The following is a 26,686-nucleotide window of genomic DNA, read 5'->3' as shown; positions in this document are numbered from 1 at the left end:
GGGCACCACAGTAAACTGAACACTGAAAGGCCTGCTCTTACGAAGCTCACATTCTGCTGGGGGAGGGTGAAAACAAACCAAGAAAATACACTATGTTGTCAGACATGGTAACGAAGAAACACACAGCAGGTGAGGGATGAGACTGTTGGAGGAGGGTCCCGGTGAAGACGTGGTCAGCCAAGCGTTCCCTAAGGAGACCTAGTGAATTGCAGAAGCCAGCCCCGTGCATATCTGAAAAGAAGGCTTACTTGTGTTCACTTTCTCTCATTCTCCGGGAGCCTATGGTGTAAGGTTTTTAAACATAGATGAGCATGTAGCAATAGGCACGCATCGGCACCTGCAACTTTGATTTTATCAACTGAATGCAAATATGTTAGGTTATTATTTACACAGAGATCCTATAAAATGCCAAGAAGAACCAGAAGTCTTTGCAGGATTGGACTGTTTGGCAGGCATATCTCATCTAAGAAATGAAGGAAGAGACTTAGGGGGAAGTAAGTCGCTCCATCTCTCATTGGCTTGTGATTGTCCCTTACTCATCATATAAACCCAAGACGCAGTCACTGATGAGAGCATAGAAGATACTAGACTCCACGGAGACGTAGCACAAGTAAGTGATACGACTGAACTCTACAAAGATAAGAAACGAGATAGTGTTCTTTCTTCATCTTAGTGTTTTTTATTACTGTGATATTGTGTGTGTGACTGAGCAACTGATACCTATTTTCACCATGCCACTCATTCAGCTCTCATTCAGAGCCTCTCTGTTAGTGGCCAGGTAGAAATCAAACAGTAGTTTTCTTTCTTTCTTTCTTTCTTTCTTTCTTTCTTTCTTTCTTTCTTTCTTTCTTTCTTTCTTTCTTTCTTTCTTTCTTTCTTTCTTTCTTTCTTTCTTTCTTTCTTTCTTTCTTTCTTTCTTTCTTTCTTTCTTTCTTCTTCTTTCTTTTCTTGAGGGTAGGTGAAGGGGCAGAGGGAGAGGGAGACAGAGAATCTTAAGCAGGCTCCATCCTGGGCCCGGTGTAGGGCTCAATCCCATGACCTTGAGATCATGACCTGAGCCTAAATCAAGAGTTGGATGCTTAACTGAGCCACCCAGGCTCCCCAAAATCAAACACTAGTTTCTAAGAGAAATATAGGTACTGGAGATTTTGAAGGATTTTAAGATTTTAAAAGATCCTTTAAGTAGATATTAGCATAAAAAATGCAGTCAGTACTGGAGGAAAAATTCTTCCAGAATTTTCCCCACTAATATTTTCAATGTGTGAAGCAGTGAAGTTCTTCTCTTTTTGTTTCTGTCTCTTTCTTTCTCTCTCCCTCCCTCCCTCCCTCCCTCCCTCCCTTTCTCTCTCTTTTTCTTTCTTTCTTTCTTCTTTCTTCTTTCTTTCTTTCTTTCTTTCTTTCTTTCTTTCTTTCTTTCTTTCTTTCTTTCTGTTTAGGGATTTTCTTTGTAATATTTTCTATCATTTTAAGGCTGATTTTGTTGAAGCATCTCCGTGTTTTGCCAAGAATTGCATTCTATCATCATTTGGTTTCAGAGGTAATTTAAGGCATTTACCCCAGACTAAGAATTTGAGCTCTCAGCTCCCAAAGGATATTTCAATTATTCCTCTTGCTTTGGCTTTAACGTGAGGCAACAATTTAAAATATTTAGTTGGTCTTTGGTGGGAAAAGAGAGATCCTGGCTTGCCAATGCAAAATTAAACATTCAGGATTCGACTGAAATCAGTATTTTACTCAGTTAACAAAAATGCTTATATTTCTCTATTGTCCTACAATTTAACTCCAACCTGGCAACTTTTCCAGAGCCGAACTAGACACGCTCAGGGACCCTGTGAAGAAGGGAAATCAACATTCTTTACCACCAACTGTTAGCGGGTAATGCAGTGCTGTTATTTAATGCCATAATGTGCAAGAAGTTCTTATGTAGACAACAGCAGCTCCTGTGATTGCTCTCTAAATCCACTTTTTACAATTCAAAACACTACAGTCTATATGATGGGATCACAAACATTATACTCTATGCCGGTACATTTTGTGTAGGTTAAATACTGGTCAAGTTGGGATCTAGCAAAGAACTGTCGGCAAATTCACAAATAATCTTTGTTCTTATACTTCAGACTTGTAGGTTATTGCTTTACTACTAGGCATATATAAAACTATATCTGGAATTCTTGAGTATGTTTGACATTCCTTTTATTTAAGAGTAAGAGCTCATGTAGATCAACACTTTTATGAGTAAAATAAAGATAAATAGCGTTTAGGTTTTGAAGTGAATTGTAAATGGTTAATACTTAATTCCTTATTTGTAAGTTTTTCTATCCATCAAAATTACTCCAAAAATTCAATTCATTTTTTCAGTTACCTGCTGAAATCTTCAAGGTATGTAACATAGTAAATGAATATTAGCCTCCTTGGCCAGAGTTGAATTTGGAAGGTTATCTCCTTTCTGGCAGACATTAGCATTTTTGATACTATGTTTTACTGTGCGCTTACAGCAACATACAGATTAGAACCTCAGCTCAGTTAAAATGAAATGGTTTTATTATAGCTTGTGCTTTATCAATGACTGCATTAAAATGGTCTCTGGGATTGAAGAGTCCTGTGTTTTGTGGTCGTTAATCAGTTGAAATGTGCCAGTGTTACCTGAAGGAAAAAGAGCTACAAACGAGGAGAAAGAAAGGAGCTCCCCAAGACAGAACTTTTCAAAAACACTATTATTTTCCATGTAAATATTAATTGATTAATTATTGATTAAATAATTTAATTATTTATCTCTTATAATTAAATATTTAAGTAATTAAAATAATCAAATATTTAATTAACATTAAATATTATATATTAAAAGCTAAATCTTCTTTTGCATTTAATGGCTCCATCTGTCTGAGTTCACAGGTGAAAGTGTCTATGCAGGGGTTTTATGAGTCATCATTCATATGTTCTTTGAGAAACTGTGTATCTTATTTTTCAAACACATTCTAAGTGGGTTTTTTATTTATCTGATGAATCAGGAACTTGATTTTTTTTAAAGGCTTTTATTTTATTTATTTGAGAGAGAGAGAGCATGAGCAGGGGGAGTGGCAGAGGGAGAGGAAGAAGCAGACTCCCTGCTGAGCAGGGAGACCGATGTGGGGCTCCATCCCAGGGCCCCGAGATCAAGATCTGAGCCGAAGGCAGACGCTTAACCAAGTAAGCCACCCAGGTACCCCTTGAATCAGGAACTTTAAATGACTTCTTCAGAGTGGAAGGAAGCCAGTGGTTAGTTTTAGTTGTAAAGGAAAGCATTAAGCACAATCAGCTTACCTTTTTACTTCTTGTCCTGTATCATTTCAGGAAACATTTTGCAGCGTCCCCTACATGGGATTCTTAACACGGAGTGACAGTGTTCAGGGCTCAGAAATGAAGCTCACAGGGAACAGCATGATACTGGGATTTGCCTAGGCCAGGCAAAGCATACTTAGGTCTATCATGCAGCTGGGTGTTATTTCTATATATTATGGGAAGCTGGGATCTAATTTTGTATAGTTTTCTTCTTTGTCTCAGTCTGGTCCCATTAGATCCCCACTGAAATGGCATGTCTGTCATATATCTGAGGTTCTGTTTCCAGACTCTACACACCTCTAGATGTCTGGTCCTGAACAAAGATCACATTATCCTCATTACAAGGTTTTTTTAAAGTCTTGCAATCTGGTAGGTCAAGTCCTCTCCTTCTGTTCTCTTAATTTGTCTTGGTTACTTTGGTCCTTAGCATTTCCATTTGAAATTTAGGCTCAGGTTTATTCACAGACACTCTTGAATTTTAAATACAAACAGTAACTTTGATTGCAAATAAGGACAGTTTTGTCTCTTCTTTTCCATTCCTTACATATGTTGTTTATTGTTGTCTTATCTTACTGAGTTAGCTGGGCCATCCAGGACTATGTTGAACAGTAAGGGTAATACTGGGGTTCTCATTATTCCTGACATTAAAGAAAATGCTTCTATTGGCTCCCCATTATGTATGATGTTTGCTCTAAGTTTTTTTTGTAGAGACTCTATTTTCTTTTGGGCCTGGTGTCTTTCATGAATGTAACTAACTACCAATTCAGTTTCTTTACTGGTTAGTGTTACATGCAGGCTTTCAGGTGTTTTTTGTTTTTTGTTTTAATTCGTGTTAGTTCACATATTTCTAAAAATTTTTCCATTTAAGCGTTCAGATTCAGGGACATAAAGTTATTTGCCATGTTAGCTTATGATTTTGAATGATCTATTTCATCTGCTCTTATGACCCCTTCTTGTGTATAATATTAATTTTTATGACTTTTCATACAGTTTCTTTATCAGTTTTACTGGAGGTTTACAATTTGACCTTTTAAAAGTTGTATATAAAAGCTTGCCAGGCCCTAGTTTCCAGCAGTGCGTCTCTATACAGCCTCCCATTTGAGGGGGAACTTGATTCTCCTTTTCTCTGAAGGAGCTACCCTCGTGGATGACACTGCCTCTCTCCGAACTCAGGGACCTGCTTTACCATTTTACAGGTGAGGAAACTAAAGCTGGGGACAGGTGACTTGCCCAAGGCCATTCAGATAGTAAGTGGCAGGGGTGACCCCAAAATCACACATTCCCTTTGCCACTGATCTGCTCCGCCCTTGAGCCAGTTCCTCACTGCATCTCTCGGTGGGAGCGCGATTTGTCTTACTTTCATCCTTTTAACCCGTCATCCTCATGAAGTAAAGGCTTTAACAAAGTGAGATTATTGTAACAGAAATTTACTGCTAAATGCAGTAAGAGGGGAAAAAATTTTTTTTAGGCACTGTCCTCTTTGGTGATCATTAGTTTATATTATAAATTTCCTTATAAATTTTCACCATACAAATATTTACCTGGAATTTCTTCTGTTAGGTTTTGCTTTTTTTTTAAGATTTTATTCACTTATTTGAGGGAGACAGTGCTAGTGAGAGAGCACAAGCTGGGGGAGAGGTACTCCCCACTGAGCAGGGGAGCCCAATATGGGGCTTGATCCCAGGACCCCAGGATCATGACCTGCGCCGAAGCAGATGCTTAACCGACTGAGCCACCCAGGAGCCCCTCTTCTGTTAGTTTTTATGCAAAAGCTTTATAAAATATAGAAAGGATTTGAAGAATCCATAAATGTTTCCAATTGCATTTACATTTACTTATTTTTCATGTTCTAAAAATGTGCACATTTACCCTAAAAAACAAAAGTCTTCAGGTTTGGAAGTTTGTAGCTGTAAAAATCAAGAAACCAGACTTGTGCTCAGTAGAAAATATAATTATGCAAGTAACTACAGGAATGTGTTGTGCAAGTACAGCTTCATTAATGAGTCATGACTGTTGAAAGGATGTTCTAGAAGGAAAGATAAGCATTTGTCAGATGGTCACGGACCTGTGCCAAATCTTAGATTTAAAGATATATTTGCAGAGAACTATAGATAGCTGCCAACTTACGCTAATGATTTCTTAATGTCTTCTTTACTTGAGTGAAACACAATATAAAATAGCATGTTTTTGCAAATGAACCACAACAACAAACAATCCCTGTGTTTTCATGCAGAATTAGGAGGTAGACACTGACATTTACATGGCATTTGACCAAATGAGAAAAAGTTGTATGTTTAATTTTTAATATTGATCATAATGGATGTATATAAATCTACTCGTATAATGTTTGTAAGGAAAATGCATATCATGTCTCTGTTGCTGAGGAAAAATTGACCTATGACAGCAAAAATCAATAAAGGAAAGTTGTGTAAAATGTTCGCCAAACAAAAACTGCAACCAAGAATGACACTTTTTCCACTCTGAAGGCTTTTTTTGTTCTTTTGAGATTTAAAACAGATAGATCAAGGAATTGTAACCACTATGCTTTTTATTTCCTAGATAAGAATGTTCCCTTTATTGTGATTACATAAGTATTTCCTTTTTTCAGAAGGAAGCTTACTACTTTACATTTTTTATTGGCTATTTTTGCACTCTCCTATTTTTCCCACTATTTATTTCTAAGCTCCACATTAAGCTTCATTTAGTCCTAACCCCAAATTTGAACTCCTTCTATGCATATTTCTCCCCCAAAGTACTGGGGCTGTAAATCTTGGGATTTCATTAGTTCACTCCAGCGAATTCTTCCCTCTAGAGAGAGCACTCCCTCACATAGTGATGTGTGTGGCAGGTGCCACATGTCACTTGGGTGCAGACTGGACTGGCTAACGGGAGTGGGATGGGCATGGGATGTTCAGAGTGACTCTGTTTCCAGCAAGGAGCACCAGCTCCCCCCACAACACCTGGACAGGGAAAACCAAGGCCCAGAGAAGTGGAGTCACCAGAAATCACCATCATCATCATTTCTTGGATCTTGAGGGGGTCTAGATAGGCAACCAGATAGTTCTTTGCAGTCATCCTCACCATAGATAGACACCATGAATGCACGAACTTGGCAATCTACATTTTTATGGTTTGTGTTTGACCTTTTATGTGGTGTGCTTTCAAATATATATTTTTAAGATTTTATTTATTTGAGAGAGAGAGAGAGAGAAAGCGTGCGCGCACAAGAGAGAGCGCATGAGCCAAGGAAGTGGCAGAGAAGCAGACTACCCGCTGAGCAGGGAGCACGATGCGGGACTCAATCCGATCGGATCCGAGGACCCTGGGATCATGACCTGAGCAGAAGGCAGACGCTTAACCGACAGAGCCACCCAGGACCCTGTGATGTGCTTTCAGATAGAATTTTGTTTTGAGAGTTCAGCCCAACTTTTCTATCTCACATTCCATTAATATCCTTGAAAGACTTCCTTAGCAGAAAATGAACTATTTATACTTAAACCACTTAAAATTAATGATATTTATGACTTCTATTCATGGAATTACTATGATTATTATTTATTTTTAGTGTACTGTATTCACAGTGTTTATTCTTGACCATAGAATGAATTCAAAGTTATTATTGTTGATAGCTAATAATTAAGTGTTTAGCATTGTGTTAAATGCTTTACATGTATTACCTCATTAAATCTCCAAATCCCTATTAGTACCTCTATTTACAGAAGTGGACTTTGAAATTCAGAGAGATTTTATTGATTAGCCCAAAGATACATAGCAACTAAGATGAAGAGCTGAATTTCAAATGAAAACGTTTCTTTCTCAGTTGCCGGATCATCATAAAATTACCATACGTGCTACTACTATTGCTTAAAATCATTGTTTATAAACAATGACAATGGGAGGATACAAATCACAGAAAATCAAAAAATTGTAACGACCTACAGCTTACCCAATGCCGCCAGTATTAGCCAACTCTCCGAAATTTAAGAGAAGTTGCAACCCAGCAGCATGGATGCAGTAAAAAAAAAGAGAGCAATGTTTCCCTAAGTCATTGATTCCTAGAGGGGAATTCCACGGGGGTGGGAAGGGAGCGGACGGACGGCCAGCTCAGGTTGGCAACGCTTGGCTCCCATCCTCTTGCAGGTACCCTGTTCTTGAAATCCTCATCCAGCTGTCCTCACAAACTCAGCTGAGTCACCAAAGCAAACAATAAACCAAATGTCAAATTACAAGTGAGTAAAGGCAGGACAAAAACAGCTTAAAATGGAAAGTTTTGGACTCTGTCCTCTGACAGTTGGTGATAGATAGCCTCTCACTCTGAATTTTTTTGTAAGTAAAATTTGAGTCTGGTTATTTCACTGGAATGTTCTAGCTAGTTCCTTTTTTTTTTTTTTTAAGATTTTAATCATTTATTTGAGGGAGAGAAAGCAGGAGCTGTGGGGGGGAGGGGCAGAGAGAGAGGGAGAAGCAGACTCCCTGCTGAGCAGGGAACCTCACATGGGACTTGATCCCAGGACTCTAAGATCATGACCTGAGCTGAAGGCAGACACCAATTGAGCCACCCAGGTGCCCCATCCAGTTAGTTCTTAAAGAGAGGGTCATGATCTTAATTCTGTCAAATTTTCCCCATATGTTATTAGGATTCAGGCTTTGAAATATTCTCTAATATCCCCAGTTATCTCAAAATATGCCATAAAGTTTTGAAAAAGTCCCCAAAGGAAAATGTTGAAACATCTCTAGAGGGCTGTTAAAATAATCTTTCAATTTTTCTTTTTCCAGAATCTTACCATGCCAAACTACAAACTCATTTATTTTAATATGAGGGGGAGAGCGGAAATTATTCGTTACATATTTGCTTATTTGGACATAAAATATGAAGACCACAGGATAGAACAAGCTGATTGGCCTGAAGTCAAATCAAGTAAGTGGCACAAGTAACAGTTTATGAAAATGTAGGGAAAATATGTCTCCAAAACCTTCTGTCTTTCCTCAGGGAAATGAAAAAATAGAGGTTTTTAAATCTCATGTAGCTTTACATTGAGAAGCAGCAGTTCAGGAAAGTTAAATCAATGCTATGTGGCCCAAATTTTCCTATTCAAGATGAAAACACAAACCTCACAGAAAGAATATATCAAGATAAACAATAAGAAGTTTTGTCATAAGAGCTGAAAGAGGGAATCCTGAAGCAAGTATTCTTGACAACTCGAATTGGATGGGCTTACTACAGATATCTACAATCTTCTGACAAGGGATCAGATATGCCGCTCTAACAGAAAACCAAACTCAAGGTGGCTTAAATAAGAAGGAAATTGTATCACATAACTGAAAATCCAGAAATAGGACAGGTTTCAGGAGATGACTTTATTCATTTTTCCTCCTCTGTGTGTTGCCGGCATCATGAGGCTAGTAGCAATAAGTTTGCAGCAATTTCAGCCCCACAGCCTTGAACAGTAACATCAAGAGGTATATGAGAGAGAAAGAGCACTGCTTCCTTAAGTGTTCCCAGAAGAATGAACAAAAACTCCCAGAAGACCTCAGCAAACTTGTCATGTCTCACTGGCTCGGATTGGGTCACATGTCCATTTCTGAACCAGTCACTGACCAAGCAGATGGGAAGAACCTTGAACCATCTAGTCTACCTCAGAAGTTGGGGTTAGAATCAATGTTCATGAAGTATGTGACTATTCAAAAGAAGGGTGAATATGTGAACAAAACTGGGATGTTTGATCAGAGGGAAGAGCAAATTGACAAACTGGGCAGGTAATCCAATGAAAACATGCTAGTTAGCACTCAGGACAAAGGGGAAGAATTAGAAATATTATTACATTAAAAAGTGTGTGGCTCTCAATAAGCTGTAAGTCATCCTCTAGGTGCTATTTTCTTTTCTTTTTTAGAATGAAGAAAGGATAGATGAGCTAATTCTTTGCCCATCATGTCTGCCTAGAAATACTAACTAAATATTAATTATTTGTCTAAAATTCACATTTTTGTGTTGGTATTATTACAAATTTGCTTAAAGATGAAGTTGAAAACAACTATTGAGTATTTGAAGACTTTTGGGCACCTGGTGGATTTCATTTAATTTCTCCAGCATGCCTTCATGGGATGTATTATTGTATCTATTTTATAGCTGGGATAACTATAGCACACAGAATTTATGTAATTTTTCCAGGTTCACAGTCCTAGCAAGGTAAAACTGTTTTTCAAACACAGGTCAATTTCATTGAGTGGCCCAAGTTATTTACACTAGATAATGCCAATAACACCATGATAACTGGCATATTAACAATACATATCGCCACATGCCTTCCGGAAACATGATTTCCTTAAAAATCATTAGCCCTCTAGCCACTCTTTTCCTTATTAGAGAACTCTTCCCTGGTGGGCTAGAATATCTTATTTCCTGTTCTCATGAAACTTTCTCATTAATATCCAAACTTTCCTCCTGCTATCAGAATTTGTACATGGGATTTTTAATTCTGTTGTTATAAAATGGGTGAAGTTTAATTTTATCCATTAATTAAGATGGATAACAAGCTGAAAAGATGTTACATATAACAAATTCTGCCTTTTAGTTTTTAGATATAAATTCTTTGAGTGCCTCATACCCTATTCTATCTTGACTTTTCATTATGTTATTGAAAATGGAATTGCCAAATTTTCTTAATATTTTCATAGATTCTTTTTTTTTAAAGATTCCATCCATTTATTCATGAGAGGCAGAGAGTGAGAGAGAGAGGCAGAGAGAGAGAGAGAGGCAGAGGGAGAAGCAGGCTCCCCAAGGAGCAGGGAGCACGATGCGGAACTCGATCCCAGGACTCCAGGATCATGACCTGAGCCGAAGGCAGATGCTTAACCATCTGAGCCACCCAAGCACCTAATATTTTCATAGATTCTTAGAGTGGGAAGGTATCTTAAAGTTCATGATGGTTAGGATATATATATATATATATATATATATATATATATATATATATATATATATTATATATATATAGTTCCTATATATATATAGTTTCCAATGCTTTAACAGACACCCAGCACAAGTGGAATTTAAGAAACAAAATGGACATTTGGGAGGGGAAAAAAAGAGAGAGAAAGAGAGGGAAACAAATCATGAGAGACTCTTAACAACAGAGAAGAAACTGAGGGTTAATGGAGGGATGTGGGTGGGGGATGGGCTAAATGGGAGATGGGGATTAACATAACGCTTGTTATGATGAGCACTGGGTGCTGTATGTGAATGATGAACCATTGAACACTACTCCTGAACCAATATTGAACTGTATGTCAACTAACTAGAATTTAAATTAAAACAAAACAAAACAAAAAACAAAAACAGACACCCAACACAAAAATGGACTAAAGAGGATAGCAATTTATTTCTTTTGCATAAAAGCCCAAGCTGATATGGCAGTTCTGCTCCACAGAGCTGTCAAAGATTAGGTTCCTTTTTTCTGTTGATCTGCCACCCCTAGTTGGTTGTCTTATTTACATAGTGTAAGAGACTCCTGTCTCCTTCTCACAGGAAGTGTGAGAGGGAAGGAGGCACATCTCTTTCTTTCAACCGCATGACCAGAGAGTTTTACACCTCACTTCTGCTTATAGCCCCTTGGCAAGAACTTCTTCACATTGGTACACATTACTGCAAGGGAAGCCGGGAAATCCTGACTTTATTGCTTTGAGAAAAAAGGAAAAAATAAATGTTAAAAACAGTTTATTACAAATTTTAGCTGGCCTCATCTCCTATCTGATTCAGGAGTGCTCTCTGGTGTTAGAAACCCTCTATGATCTCCCCTCTGTGATAACCTAGAGTATCATTGGATATTTCTATTAAAAAGTTCTTCTAGGTTGGGGCGCCTGGGTGGCTCAGTCTGTTAAATATCTGCCTACGGCTCAGGTCATGATCCCACAGTCCTGGGATCAAGCCCCTCAGCCCCTCATGGGGCTCCCTGATCAGCGGGGAGCCTGCTTCTCTCCCTGTCCCTCTGCCCCTCCCCCTGCTTGTGCACACACATGCTCGCGCTCTCTCTCTCTTTCTCTCTCAAATAAATAAATAAAATCTTAAAAAAAAAAAGTTCTTCCAGGTCAAACCTGGTGGACTGTGCACAGGTATTGACATTTTTTTCTTTTCAAATAACATTAAAATACTTCTTTAAAAAAAAAAAAAGGCAAAGCCCTACAAGAACAAAGACATCAAGCTTGAATAAGAGAGCACAAAATTCTTAAAGCTGGAAAACAGGTCCAAGAATGGTAAGGTGACTAAGTAGGCCAGTGATGCCCAAATATAAGCCTGGTAGAGGCAAAGGCAAGCCGAATCACTGCAGGGAGCCCCCAAAAGGCTCAGGAATTGGTAGCAACAGAGAACTCTAAAAGCTGAACCGACAGAGGGTGGACTGGAAGCATGTGAAGCAACAGCATGACCACCCTGGAAGCAGTATGGAGATGACTCTCAACAGACGACGGACCAGAGCTTTGTGGGACAACAGGCATTTCTGAGGACACAATACTACAAGCGGGACTCAGTGGAAGTCTAGAAACTAAATCGTGAGACCCAGAGCCCTTATCCCCGGCTCCCCAATCAGAATGCTACACCCAGACGAGTATCCCTTGGACAGAAAGAGTTCTCTCGGGGGGAAGCCGATCAGTCCCAGAGAAATATCTAACAGACACTGGACAGATGGGAGTCTCAAGGCCATGGCCCAGCCCGATCCCATATACACTGAGATTCCAATTAGCTTCTATTCCTTTCGCTTATTTAAAACAGGAATGGCAAACCATAAATTAAGAGATATTTGTGAGAAGGCCTCTAATGTGAAATAGACATAAACAAAGAAGCAGAGGGAGAAAAAATCAGCTGAGGGCATCAGGGTGATGTAGCAAGAAAAAAACTTCAAAAGATATAAGACCCTCAGAGATGGGGTGCCTGGGTGGCTCAGTCGTTAAGTGTCTGCCTTCAGCTCAGGTCATGATCCCAAGGTCCTGGGATCGAGCCCCAATCGGGCTCCCTGCTCGGCGGGAAGCCTGCTTCTCCCTCCCCCACTCCCCCTGCTTGTGTTCCCTCTCTCGCTGTGTCTCTATCAAATAAATAAATAAAATCTTAAAAAAAAAAAAAAAAAGACCCTCAGAGAGAAAAATTCTATATATTCTGAACAAGCATGCTATAAAAAGGAATGTTCAGAGACAAAAAGGTTTTGAAAATTAAAAATTTGATACAGACAAAACAAATGAAATCAATGAAATGATAAAAAATAAGGAACTCCTCCAGAAAGTACAATAGGAAAAAGAAATAAAAAATTAGAGAAAAAAGATTAGAAAAATTGAGACTCAGTAGGTTTAGGATGTCCAATGTCTCAGTGAAATTCTGGGAAGAAAGAAGGAAAATTTTAAAAGACCCTTCCTTATATAAAATTAAAATCTATCTCCTCAGTGGCTTTCATACACCGGTCTTGGACATATCATCTTAAATCATGGAAAGCTGATTATTCCTTCTTTCACATCCAATTATTTGAAGCAGTTTAGTATCTTTAAGACAGCATAGAGAAAAAGCCACTGCTGTGTAGACAGTTCAATGATAATACTCTGAGTGGAGATAAAGGTCACTGGCTGAATACAGAACTGAGTCCCAGTTAACTCATGCATCCATCCCTCTAGTTACCAACTTTTAGAACTTGCTTGATTGTTTCTCTGATCATCATTGTGACTGTCAGCCCAAACTTCCCAGCCCAGGCTCTACTTCTTGATTTAGATACTGTTTCCCATGGACTATATCAGATCCGCACGGTAGGTCCAAGGGACAACTCTCTTCTGTTCCTTGAGTGATCCATTTATATCCCTTGGTTTGGATTTCCTCACCACCCAAGAAGGACAAGCTCCTGTTAGACTTAATGTGTGGTGCCTGGGAAATCACAATGTTCCAGGCATAGGACTAGCGCAGAGCACAGCAGGACCACCACGCCCAGCACAGGTCCAGATACTATCCAAAGACATTTTACCAAGATTATAGTGGTTATTTTGACAGCCGTATCCCACAGCCTTATATTCAGCATCACTAAATTCCTTAAAGTTGTTCGACAGGTGCTCCTGTTGGATTACATCTCCAATAACCCCAAAGTTATTAATTTTTTTCTGGAACCAAATGAAGGACTTGGCGTTTGTATTCTTAAATTTCTTCTTGTTAGATGCAGCCCGATATTCCAAGTGTTGGCAATCATCCCAAGCTTGGCTCAAATGCTGCTAGTAGCTGAAAGCTTACCATCCCACAGGTCATCCATGGTGCCAATGCTAAAAAATTATTCTTCATCTTGAGTTAATATCTGTGCCTTTTAAAGTACCTTTTAATTGTAGCTCTGCATTTTAGAGGTAGTCGGAAAATGTCCAAGTTTTCATCCGTTTGACAGCTGCACCATATTTGAAGATGGCTATTAGGTTTCTTTTGTCTTCGTTTGTTTTATCTCCCCCAGTAAAGAGTGCCAAGTTCTCCGGCCAAGCCTTATAAAATGTGGTTTTCAGACCCTTCTCTAACTTGGATACTATCCTCTGGGTTTGCTCTGATTTTTAATGTATTCTCAAAACTTGGCTCTTAGAACTATCAACACAGCTGAGCAAAAGTTCCAGCTGAACTCAGTCTGAATCTCACCTCTACCAGGTATGTGACCTGGACTAATTATATAACCTCTCTTCACCTCACTTCCTCATTTGTAAAATGAGATAATAGTTAATGCCTACATCATAGGGTTGTTGTGAGGACTAGAAAACCTAATGGGTACGTTAAATATGTAGTACACTGCCTAGCATAAAGGGGGCCTCCCTCAAAATGTTAGGCATGTCAATTCCTAATCACATACTTCGCTGCAGATGAGGCATCACGAAGACTAGTACTCGGCACACTCATTAGGTATGTACTCAAAGACGGTTCGATTCCTGACGTGAACCACAGTTCATCTTGTACTTATGTGTACGAAAGACACTTGACGGTTGATTCTAGTAGTTGCTCTAGGGTCATGGGATTGTGAGCGGCACTTTGTTCTTTTCTCTCTTCCCAAAATAATTATATTTCCCAAAGTAAGGCACCGGTTGGAAAAATTGTGATCAATACATATGATAAAATATAATGTAGCCATTAAAAAGGTGATGTTTCACTGATTTGGAAAGATTTCAAAAAGATGTTGTCGAATAAAAAAAGTGGTTTACAAATACATACTTTAGGATGCTGTTTTTAAATATAAATGAGAAAGCAATTAAAATATTCAAATGGTTATAATTATGTGGTAGAATTTATTTATCAAGTTAGAATTTTTCTATAAAAACATATATTACCCTCGACAAAAATATAATAAGTTTAGATAAGAAAACAAAGTAGGATCTACAGATAAAATGTTAATGCATCTGCTCTGAGGCTGCCCTGTATTTGTACAAATTGCTTGCTGCCTTACTATATACTTCACATAGTCCCTCATCAAAATAAGAATGTGGCTAAATTCCTTATCATAACTCAATATATAAATCAAACTCTCCATTTCCTCATCTTTTAAAAATTTCTTTTATTTCTTTTTTAAATTTTTTTATTATTAAGATTATTTATTTATTTATTTGAGAGAGAGAGCGCACGAGCAGGGGTGAGGAGCAGAGGGAGAGGGAGAAGCAGGCTTCCCGCTGAGCAGGGAGCCCGATGTGGGGCTCGATCCCAGGACCCTGAGATCACGACCTGAGCCGAAGGCAGATGCTTAGTCGACTGAGCCACCCAGGTGCCCCAGACTATGGTTTTAAAGAATAATTAATGGTATCGCTGATCGAGGCCACAAAAATTAATGAAGCTTTAAAAGAAAGGTTTATTTAGAAGGTAAGTAGTAGGTATATGTAAGCCTATGAGGTAATACACAGTTTAATATGTGGTATCACTATAAACCTGGGTTTTAGACCTGGTGCTGCCATGAACTCTGCAGCAGGTCTTCTAACAACTCTTCTTCTAAAAGACTTATAGGGGCCCCTGGGTGGCTCAGATGGTTAAGTGTCTGCCTTCGGCTCAGGTCATGATCTCAGAGTCCTGGGATCGAGTTCCGCATCAGACTCCCTGCTCCTTGGGAGCCTGCTTCTCCCTCTGCCTCTCTCTCTCTCTCTCTGTCTCTCATGAATAAATAAAATCTTTAAAAAAATAAAAAAATAAAAAAAAAATAAAAGACTTATAAAGATTCCACTAGAGGGGGCCTATTGTCCCTTTTAGAACAAATATTCAGGAATTCCAGAACTTTAAAATCATGATTTGTTTCCATCATTTTACTGATAAATGTAAAAATGGAAGTAGTATTACTTGATTTTGTTATGGAAGTTGATTTTTTGCTTTTTTTTTTTAAGCTCTTCCATTTGGTAAAATCCCCATTTTGGAAGTCGATGGACTTAACCTTCACCAGAGCCTGGCAATAGCAAGATACTTGGCCAAAAACACAGGTAATATGTTTATTGTGTTGAAGAGTTTTGATAACTGAAAAAAATACATGACATATATTCACTATTTATTTATTAAATAACTTTATTATTGAACAGTATAGTGTAAAGAATGAAACAAAAGATACGAAAGAAACAAACCTAATCAGCTGAGGGTAATTAAATGGATTGTGGCACTTCTACTTACAGGAATCCCATGTAGCTGAAAAAAGAGCAGGGATGCCCTTAACAAACTTGTAAAGGAAAGATCTGTAGGATATATGGGGATGTGTATATTGAGTGGGATATATAGTTTTATTTTCATAAAGAAATAATGGAAGAATACAAAAAAACCCCTAATAGAATGGTTAACAATATGGTAGGTAGGTAAAGGAGCACAATGAGATGGATGGGGCACGGATAGAAGTTAGTCTTCATTGGATACAGTTTTATATTGTTTTGAATTTTTGAACCATAAGAATATATTGTCTATTAAAAAGCTAACATTTGAATATAGTAAATTAAATCCAGCGTATGTCTGGGCATTAAATGGTCTCTATTTTATAGATTTGGCTGGAAAAACAGAATTGGAACAATGTCAAGTTGATGCAATTGTGGACACATTGGACGATTTCATGTCACGTTTTCCTTGGGCAGAGAAAAAACAAGATATAAAAGTAATGTGATCAGTTTGTTATTACTACTATTAATCATATCTACTTGTGGGGTGCTTTAAAAAGTTTCTTTTTATCGGGCGCCTGGGTGGCTCAGTTGGTTAAGCGTCAGCCTTCAGCTCAGGGATCGAGCCCTGCATTGGGCTCCCTGCTCACTGGGGAGTCTACGTCTCCCTCTCCCTCTGCCCCTCCTCCCACTTGTGCTTGCTCTCTCTCTCTCTCAAATAAAAAAATCTTAAAAAAAAAAAAAGTTTCTTTTTATCAAAGTAAGACATACCTATAGTTTTAAAATATCAAATTATATTAAGAAATTTAAAACAAAATACAGTGATTCCCTGCTCTACCGTCTCTTCACATTAACACCTCCTCAGACATAACCCACTTTTTAACACTTTTAACTATTTCTTTAGGACACATAAATCCGGCTTTCTTTGATTCACTAATTTTAGTTTCTCTGGACTTCTTATTATAGTAATAAGAATTTATCTCTTATGTAATCATTGTCTCTGCTCCCCTTCTCCTGAACTCCCAATATAATGATATTAAAATGTTTTGGCCAAATCAATAGTCACTTGTTACGTTAGTATGCCTACGCAAATATCGTACAGAACTGTCAGTTGTAGTATACTTTGATTTTATTTCATTGCTTGCTTTACCTCCTCAAAATTAGTAATTGTCTGTCCTTCATTTGCCTAATTATTTTTACGTTTATTGCTGAACCTTCCCACACCATCCAGTAGGCCGCCAATACAATTTTCCACAAGGTCAATGATATCAGATTATCCACTATATTCTTGGAGAGATTTGGCCGAGATCCCCCTCTTTTTTTGCAGAGCTGTCTGGGTTTTCTGCGCAGCTGCATATCTGTCCCCACTGGACTTGCCTCCACTGCCATCCCAGGGATGTCCTTCTCTTGAGTTGGAGTCCTATTTCCTGGATGCCATCCTCTGTCTTTGCTTACTTTGTCCTCCAGGATTCCCAAAATTAAAATGAAGGCTCGATGACAAGAGGTGTACTGATGACGGACAGCATGGATATGTCCGTCTTGTGTGTCACACTGCTTCAGTCTGGTTTGGTCACCCTAAAAAACCTGGTGCACCGTTGTCATTCTGTAATCTTTATTACCATATTTTTCCTCTTTGTTTTGGTCTGTCTTTCCCCAGGAGTCAGACCATCCTTTAGAATCCATGATAAAGAATAGGAAAATTAAAAAGTTTACCCAAAGCTCTCGGCATGTGGACAGGGTGTGTTGATTTTGAGCATCACTAGGCCATTTGTGGAGTATTTCCCAATATTACTATCTTTAGGGTCTAGAAAGAGTCCCTAGAGAAGACTTCCGATTTTTGCCTGGAAAGAAAGGTGTGACCGACAATCAGCGAAGAGAGGGCTACGAGTCTCAGAACTTAGTGTTCAGTATGCATATATTCATTCAATCCCCTATTTTGAAGACATTATGAAGGTCTGCTCCCAACACACAGACCATCGATTTCCCCTCTCCAGCCTTCTGATAAACACGGGGAAGTGGGATGTGTCAAGCAGTGTAAAATGAAAAAGGAAATCTTATGCTAAAACTACCTCTTTCACAGCTTTCAGCCACTCCTCACATTACCCTCTCCCTTACCTCCTTACTCACAATCCTGGATGTAGCCTGCCTTTTTCTGAACCATTTGAGGGTTTTATGGGGTAGATAGTATTGGTTTTCAGCTTTCCCTTTGCAGATACCAGTCATCCATGAGCTTTATAGCTTTGAATTTTGTTTTCTCTTGTCTCCTCTCCTGTTTTCCACCTCTTTGTGGGTGCTGTCTTTTCAAAAATATGTATTTACTGTGGTTTGGGGATGAAAAAAATCATACATGTGTGTCAAATCCATCATCTTTATCCAGAATTCTAAATAGACCTTGTAGGTTATGCTCCATTACCGCCCCCTAGTGGTTTCCTGGGGGGCACGCATCACAGACTCTGTATTTTAAACTCTTATTGACTCGTCTCCTCCGGTAGAACGTGTGGTGAGGGTAGTAATTATGTCTGTACTACCACTCGTGTCCCCACACCGACCGTGTGCCTTTCACGCAGCAGGGACTACGTATCTGTCGAACGACAGAGAGCAAGAGCTGATTTCTCCGACAGCATGTGCAGATGCTGCTCCGCCCCTGCACGCGTGCGGCCTCAGCCAGTCCTCCCAATCCTTTCATGGGATACGTGCTTTCTATCATCATGCTCACTTTGCAGATGAAGAAACTGAGAATCAGAGTGGTTATGGAGTTGCCCAGAGCCATGGCCTCATCACCTACGCATACTTCCTTTTAAATGAGTGACTAATACCCAGAGCATCCCTTAGGGAGAAACTGTTCTCTTCATTTTCCCGGATGGAGAAATTGAGGTTCATGTAGTAGAAGTAACTTGTATAAGGTTATTTAGCTAGAAAGTGGTACACAAGGAATTCAAATCCCAGCCGCTCGGACTCAGACCTCTTAACCACTGGTTGTTAAGGCCGCAGGGCCGGCAGCTGGTCGGTGTGTACGTATGCGGTGGGGCTTAAGGTCTATATCCAAAAGGTACCGCACAGAGCGAATGACAGTTTAACAATTTACTTAAACATATTTATGCTAAATACCACTTAATTAGGAACTTCTGATTTCAATAGAGATATTTGGAACATAAAAGTATTCACATTTACTGATTCCTTGATATAAATGTAAGGTGTGTCACACACACACACACAAATATATGACTAACCAGAGCAAAGTCTAAAATAAAAGCTCAGCTTTGATATAGCAATATATTCAGGCTCTGGAGTCACACTGCCAGGCTTGAATTCTGATGCCCTTCTAGTTGTCACATACCTACCTATCAATAGTTCAAATTCTTCGTCTGTAAAGTAGGGATACTATAGAATCTACTTTGAAGTATGTTGGGAGGATTAAATGTTAGCATGAGTACCTATGACTAGGTCGAAAGTGTTCAACAAATTTTAGATATTATAATTGTATTATCTAGTATATTAATAACTATTAATATATATAATTAATAGTGTTATATAGTTCACTGCTCATTGCTTTTCTTTTTGTCGGACATGGCATCTCTATTTTACACATACTTATAAATGCAGAAACAAGTAGATACATAATGTCCAATTTAGAAAAACGGATCTAAAGCTTTTCGTTTCACATGCCAAAACCCCACTGACTGGCAGTCTATCAACTTATGGGCTTGCCCTTAGCTATTTTTTACCCTTCTGTGGCTGAGGCTCCATAATAGAAGCTACCTCCCAGAGGAAACTATTCTTTGAATGCTTATGATATGAGTAACGCTCTACCTTTGTATTAGAATAACAATGCTCTTACATACCTCCTATCTCAAAAAAAAAAAAAATTCACAGGACAAAAACCAAATTTATAAATAAGTCATATGAAGAGAGGACGCATTGCAGAAATATTGCAGTTGCCTACATACTATCTGATTAATAAGGAGGACCTGGCTAGTATACGACAAAAAACCTGCATAGTTTTAGTTCATTTCTTCACCTAGTCTCCCTGAAGTGGGTCGCGTTGCTGCCACCTTGTGGTCAGGTAATTTTTCAAAAGCAGAATATTGGTAACAGTGAAGATGGATGGATAGTAAACATAGTCCTCTTATTATATGTGCCCTCAAAATCTATCAAATACACATAATTATAAATATTTCAGTATCTGTTGCTAAAAATTCCACTTCCAGTTTTTAAAAAATTAAAATTAATTTAGAAGGCAAAATATGTTTGTGGACATTGGTCACCCTGATAATCCTTGAATTTACCACTAGTGTTTCTCTGGTTATTCAACCTGTCTGTTTCAGTTTCCTCATCTAAAGAATGAGGAGGGGAGGACGAAGGATGAACAGGATCAAAGAAATGCCAGTGGCGCATTTCCAATACTAAACGATTTTGGTAGTATGGATTTAAAAATGGTGCTTTGGAGAAACATCATTCCTCTAAAAGTCCTTTGATAGAATACTGTAGCAATGACTTCTCAGGTTGAGAAACCTCCTGACTTATAAGTCTCCAGAGGAAGAGGAAGGAAATTTCTGAGTCTACCAAGTGTAAGAGCGGCTATCTAAGATTTATCAAGAAATGCATTTTAAAAAGTACACATCTGGAAAAAAGGATGTATAATCAAATTTCAACTTCTTTATGTTATTTTGGTGAGTATTCCTTACAATGACTCTTAAATACTAATGATTATGTTGGGGTTAGTAATTTACATATCGTTGGATGAGATGAGTCACTGGGATGATTCACCAAACCTATAGAGAACCTGGGCTACGGGAGAAGTCAATACAGAGAAAAGATTTTTATGTGGCACTGTGTGCGCACAAGCATCTGTGTACGTGTACCTTAAGTGGTGGAAATGCACATTCGAAGAAGTAACAAGATGATACAGGTGAGCACACAAAAGTTTTGGAAAGCTGTCCAGCAGCTACATCCTATTCCATTCAACTCCGTTCCATTTCTAGCTTTTTTAGGAGAGCCAAATTGGCCATCACCTTCCCACCTGATGCTGAGCTGAGCTGGGCTGGGCTGTGGGAAGTGCCACATGGATCTGGGCCCATTGTCTCTCAGCTCACAAATCATGTGTAAGAAGAACTCACGCTGTTTTATTTTAAACTATGACATATTAACCATAGAGAAAGAACCTTATGAATGTAGGTGGTATAGAACAGTGGAAAGGATATAAAGTCAAAATAATGACAAGCTTCCCAAGTTTCAGTTTGTAAAATTGGGCAAATGTATGTAAATATGTAATGATGCTTTTGTAAATTGTACCCTACAAACAAGGCATTATGTGGCAGTAATCTCTATTACCTTGCTAAGTTATAGTAATAACAGAAAGTAAATCAGCAAGTTGGTGAGGGAGCTATCCACTACCCGACTTGCCTTAGTAAGGCTGGATTTTATTATAGGTAATTTATCATTATTAATAAATAATATATATACACATATTTTATGGTATTTTTGAGTTTGGCTTACATTTTATATCCAAGATACACACCGGCCAGAATTTTCATATATAAGCAAACATTTCTTACAAAGAAAGAGGCCATGAATAAATTATTTGGTCTTTCAGAGTTTCAAGGAAAAAGACAATTTTTAAAAATGGATATATCTTAATTTTTCTCTTCTAAGGATATTTGATTTATAATGTTACCTTACATAATATATCAAAAGGGGGCACTAATTGATGGTTTTGTAGATAATAGTCAAGGCAGACAAACCTCATACTAAGGCACAATGTCAAGCCAACAAGATCCATAAAGCCTAAGAGCATAAGGATTCATTATAGATCACTTCCATTAAGTGTGATGGTGAAATAAAAGACTGCCAAGCTGAAGGAGCCTAGCCATACAAAATAAAACTAATTTCTTTACCCTCAGTTATGTTACTTCACTTCAAAGAGAATGAGGATAATTTTATAAATTATCTTAATAAAAATTAAGATAAAAATCATGAAAAGATTTTGTAGGTGAAATATTTGGTCATTACATACAAAGAAACTGTAAGAAGTGGACACAAAAGTAATCCATAGTAACAAAGGGATGACTAAGTATAAGGAATCAGACCTCAATCTCGATAATGTCATATATTTGAAACAAACAAACAAGAACACATAGCTACTTCTCTTTCTTTCTGAACTCATGTGGGAGAATAAAGATGGAAAAATCTACTTCCTCTTCAAATCATGTTATTTTTCTTCCTATTATCCTTAAAGTGATCTTCTTCATCCTCTCCTAGAATCAGATGTTTAATGAGCTACTTACATATGATGGACCTCATCTGCTGCAAGATTTGGACACATACTTAGCGGAAAAGGAGTGGCTTATTGGTAACTCTGTGAGTATGTTTTTACATCTTTAAAAAATACAAGTATACACATATACACATACATATAACCAAAAACTTACAAAGACTCAGTGAGAAAAAAAAGTTACCCATAAGGAAGGAATAGATAGCAGGGATAAAAGCTAAACTACTTTGAATAAATCTGTTTTGGTGGACTTAACTTTGGAACTATGAACTAAAATATTTTATATAATTATATAAAAACAATGAAAATATTTTTAAAAGCTAACACTGCAAAGCAAAGTGAAGCAAATGAACCTATGTTAAATTGATGCATGAAATGTGTAGAGAAGTACCTATTTGAGGAGAACCATTTTAAGAAATATCATCATTTGTAAAACACAGTAACCTGAATACACATTTTATTATAAATATTCTCTCAGAACCAAAAAATAGAAATCTTACACCATTTTTAGTAGAGGCATACATCAGAGAGATATTATGGGTTTGGTTTCAGACCACAGCAATATAGTATCACATATCAAATGGATTTTTTGGTTTCTCAGTATATATAAAAGTTATGTTTACACTATACTGTAATCTGTTAAGTGTGCAATGGCATTATGTCTAAAAAAACAATGTATATATCTTAATTAAAAAATACTTTATTGCTAAAAAATGTTAACCATCATCTGAGCTTTCAGAGTTGTAGTCACTGATCACAGATTACCATAATAATGAAAAAGTTTGAAATATTGCAAGAATTACAAAAATGTGACACAGAGACACAAAGTGAGCAAATGCTGTTGGAAAAATAGTGCCAATTGATTTGCTCAACACAGGGTTGCCACAAGCATTTGTCAAAAACGCGCTATCTGCGACATGCAATAAAGCAAAGCGCAATAAAACGGGCATTCCTGTAATTATATTCTTAGTGGTACTGGGTACAGTCATATTGTTTTATTAGGATTTCTGATATAACTATATTTTGGGGTAAAGCAGTAAGAAAATATGTGGATGTCACTGAGAACCAGGATTTTCAGTGTGGGAGAAAGAAGACAGAGATGTAAGGTCAGCGAAGCTAAGTAAACACCCTATTCCTGAATGTGAAATATATATATGAATATATATAAAAATATTATATGTGAATATATAAATTTATATATATATAACATAAGGTCATGATGCACTGACTGTATCTTAGGCTAAATAAAGGAAAAACCATGTTGTATTTCTTTTTCTTGAAACAATGACCAACCCTGTTGTCCTGGGCACCTTCAGGACTCAGATTCTGGTCTCTAAATATTAAAAGGAACCAGGGCTTCTTAGAGAAATGGCTCGTTCTCAGTTTGGGACAGGAAATGTAAGAGATGAGCTGGAAATACCTTGTCATATCAGAAGCAAATAAATTATCAAAGACAACTGAACTGGGGACTCAAAAGTCAACTTGAAGCAAACGCTTCCACTGGCTAAATATGGGACAATTCAAGCTTCGCTAAGAATATTAACAGCAGTGGATTGAAACAAATCAAAATGAATGAATCCATGAATTTATGATGACCACTCCTACCACCACAACCAAACACAAACACATACATGCAAACCCCCAAACCAAATAGAACTTCATTGGTTACTTTTGGAAGATGATATGGAGACAAATTATTACTCTGACAACTCTTTTTTAAAAAGTTGGGAGGTTTGAATGAAGAATTTATCTTGCCTTTCTGATCTGTGCCAATTGTACCTTGAGATAACACAAACCGAAGGGCAAAGTTTGTCTTCATATAAGTATTCCAGTTAGTAAGTAAAAAGGGGAGATTAAAATCAACTATCACCATTTTCCAACCCCTGATGGTTGGAAAAGACCAAGGCATTGACTAATAATTAGTAATATCACAAAAAGCGAGACAATCAGCTATTACAGCCCTACTACTGAGAGAGAGGAGCACGTTACTGACAAAAACTCAAGTCTAAACATGACTCATGCTGTGGTAGGTCGGAGTCTGTGCCTTCAAGGAGGCTGCATTCTAGAAGACACAGACTGCTTTGGGCAGCACTCTTGTGACTTACTCTGTTTATGGTCTGTTGAGTCCTTCTGGGTGACCCGGACGCATACTTTCCACATCTTTATTCTCAACTTCCAACCTATCACATGCCTCTTCATTTCCTCCCACGTTCCCCAAGAGACTTCCCTAAAATGGTCCTCTCCCTGCCCTACTGAAGGACTTAAAATCCCCCCCACCCTTGTTTTCTATTAAGATTCTTCTGTAAACTACCTCCTGACCCCATCTCTCAGCACTCTCCCTTCCTCAGTGTTCCACACACACTGGCGTTTTATGTGCTCCTCCAACACACAACTCACTCCCACCTAAGAGCCTTTATACTTGCTGTTCCCTCTGCCTACAAGGCTTCATCTGCAGACCGCTGCCTGTCTGGATCCTGTTCTCATTTAAGCCTGGGCTTAAATGTCACACATGTAAGGTCTTCCCTCCATGACCACCTGAGGGTCCTTCCCATCACTTCACTTTTTCTTCATCATCCCTACTGGTTGACAAATGTTTGTCTTCCTGCTTCTAAAACAAAAGGTGCACCTGGGAAAGGGCCTGTATCACATCTTGCTCTCCAGTCCAGCCCAGCCTAGCACGTAGACCTGCACGTCACACACAGTAAGTGCGCCGTAAATGTGTGTTGACTGAACTGTGAATCCTCTAACCCAAAACTCTCCTGGTTGACAGGTGTTTAGTATGCAGGTTCATAAGACACTAGCAATTAGCATTATTAGATTCCATACAAAAATAAAACTACGGATAGCCCACATTTAAACTTCACTCTTTGATGGGTATTCATCATCTGGAGTCAAAGTAATGTTCAGCCAGATTAGTTTCTAGTCACAAAGGGAAAAAAAAAAAAGTGTACAAAGAAAAAGTATACAAGGGTAGGACCAGGCTGTCATCACACCTGGGGATCCACGCTCAGACACCTTATGTCTTCGGAGGTGATGCAATCTAATGTGTTAGCCAAAAATATTTCACTTGCAACTACGAACTCTCTAGGGATAACCTGCACCCTATCCCTTTATACTCTGCAAAAGAAAGGAACAAGGTAAGTAAGATGAAATAACCACACAAATCCTGAAGACATGATGTTCTTCAGGACTAGTGTGAAATCTCCAGTAAAAGGGAGTTAAAGGGCATAACCAGACGAAATGCATGTCTTGGAATGGATTCTGCTTTGTCCTATAAAGGACATTTTTGGAACAGATGAAAAAGTATTGATTGGGTATTAGACAATGTATTGTCGCAGAGAGGTGGAGACTGAATCAAGTTATAAGAGTATGTATTCTAAGATCTCATTTAGAACACACACACGTGATACCATTATACAAAGAGGTGTTAATGGTAGCAACCTCTGGGTGTTGGGAGTATGGTGTTATCTGTAATTTTCTATCATATACTCATTCCACTTTCGTAGTAACAGATAATTTTGAATTAAAAAACTATTCTTGATTTAGTAAGTTATGCCTTCTATGTTCAAATGGCAATTTTTGTTTGCTTTAAACTAGGTAACTTGGGCAGATTTCTACTGGGAAATTTGCAGTACCACACTTTTGGTCTTTAAACCTGACTTGTTGGACATCCATCCCAGGCTGGAAACATTACGGAAGAAAGTTCAAGCCATTCCTGCTATCGCTGACTGGATACAACGAAGGCCCCAAACCAAACTCTAGGTAATGCGTGCTGCCTCTAAGCTTTGCTATTCACAGCATCACTTCCATCAGATAAGAAGCTACGTCAGCCTGCCATGGAATCTACACACTCCCCTCCGCAGCTCCACCAACTCTTTCACTTTTGCCATATTCTGCTTTTTAAAAAAAAAAAAAGAAAAAAGAGGGGGGAACGAGATCACTTAGTTTCGAGTATCCCTTTTGTTTTTTTTCCCTTTCCCTTAGAATAATTTCACATCATTTACAATTGAGAAAAAAGTTTATGATACAGGCAGGGCTCACATTTCATGGGTTTCGGCATGCATGGATTTCAGTCACAATGGTTAAGGAACATACACGTTTCCCCCCAAAATGGTTTGGACTTAAGCTGTAATTGCATAAAGTGTTAACTTTGCTGCTAGCTCTGTGGTCCACAAATCACTATGTAAATAACAGATGCACAGCATGACCAGTGCCCAATCCCATCACTTCTTTCCAAGGCTGTTAATGAGTGGCCACTGCACACCTGTTACTCATGCACAGGTAGCAGGGTGGGTAGCTGCCTTGCCGGCTTGTTTCTCAGTGATAAACCCACTCAGAAATTTTTAAAAAGTGGATCATTGAAAAAGGGAACTCAGCAACAAAGATGAAAGTACAATAAAGAAATGAAAAGTGACCATGCTGGAGCCGAATTCAAATTACACATAAATGGAAAGAGCGGACTATGAGAACATTCACACGGCTGCAGTTCAAGGGGCT

At 38.3% G+C, this 26,686-nt stretch overlaps 1 protein-coding gene across 1 annotated transcript; it reads left to right on the top strand.

The window, feature by feature from the left end:
• Positions 1 to 585: 585 nt before the first annotated feature.
• Positions 586 to 26,122, top strand: HPGDS (hematopoietic prostaglandin D synthase). Its single transcript, XM_078068974.1, has 6 exons — positions 586 to 610; positions 8,095 to 8,236; positions 15,670 to 15,762; positions 16,306 to 16,415; positions 22,177 to 22,275; positions 25,787 to 26,122. Exons 2-6 carry the CDS (start codon positions 8,104 to 8,106, stop codon positions 25,949 to 25,951), a joined length of 600 nt encoding a protein of 199 aa, XP_077925100.1. The 5' UTR covers positions 586 to 610; positions 8,095 to 8,103; the 3' UTR covers positions 25,952 to 26,122.
• The last annotated feature ends 564 nt before the right edge of the window (positions 26,123 to 26,686 follow it).

The sequence above is a fragment of the Halichoerus grypus genome, chromosome 3 (assembly GCF_964656455.1).
Source record: "Halichoerus grypus chromosome 3, mHalGry1.hap1.1, whole genome shotgun sequence".
In the NCBI taxonomy this organism is placed as follows: domain Eukaryota; kingdom Metazoa; phylum Chordata; class Mammalia; order Carnivora; family Phocidae; genus Halichoerus; species Halichoerus grypus.
Note: the sequence above shows the minus strand (reverse complement) of the source record. Positions and strands in the feature narration are given on the sequence as shown.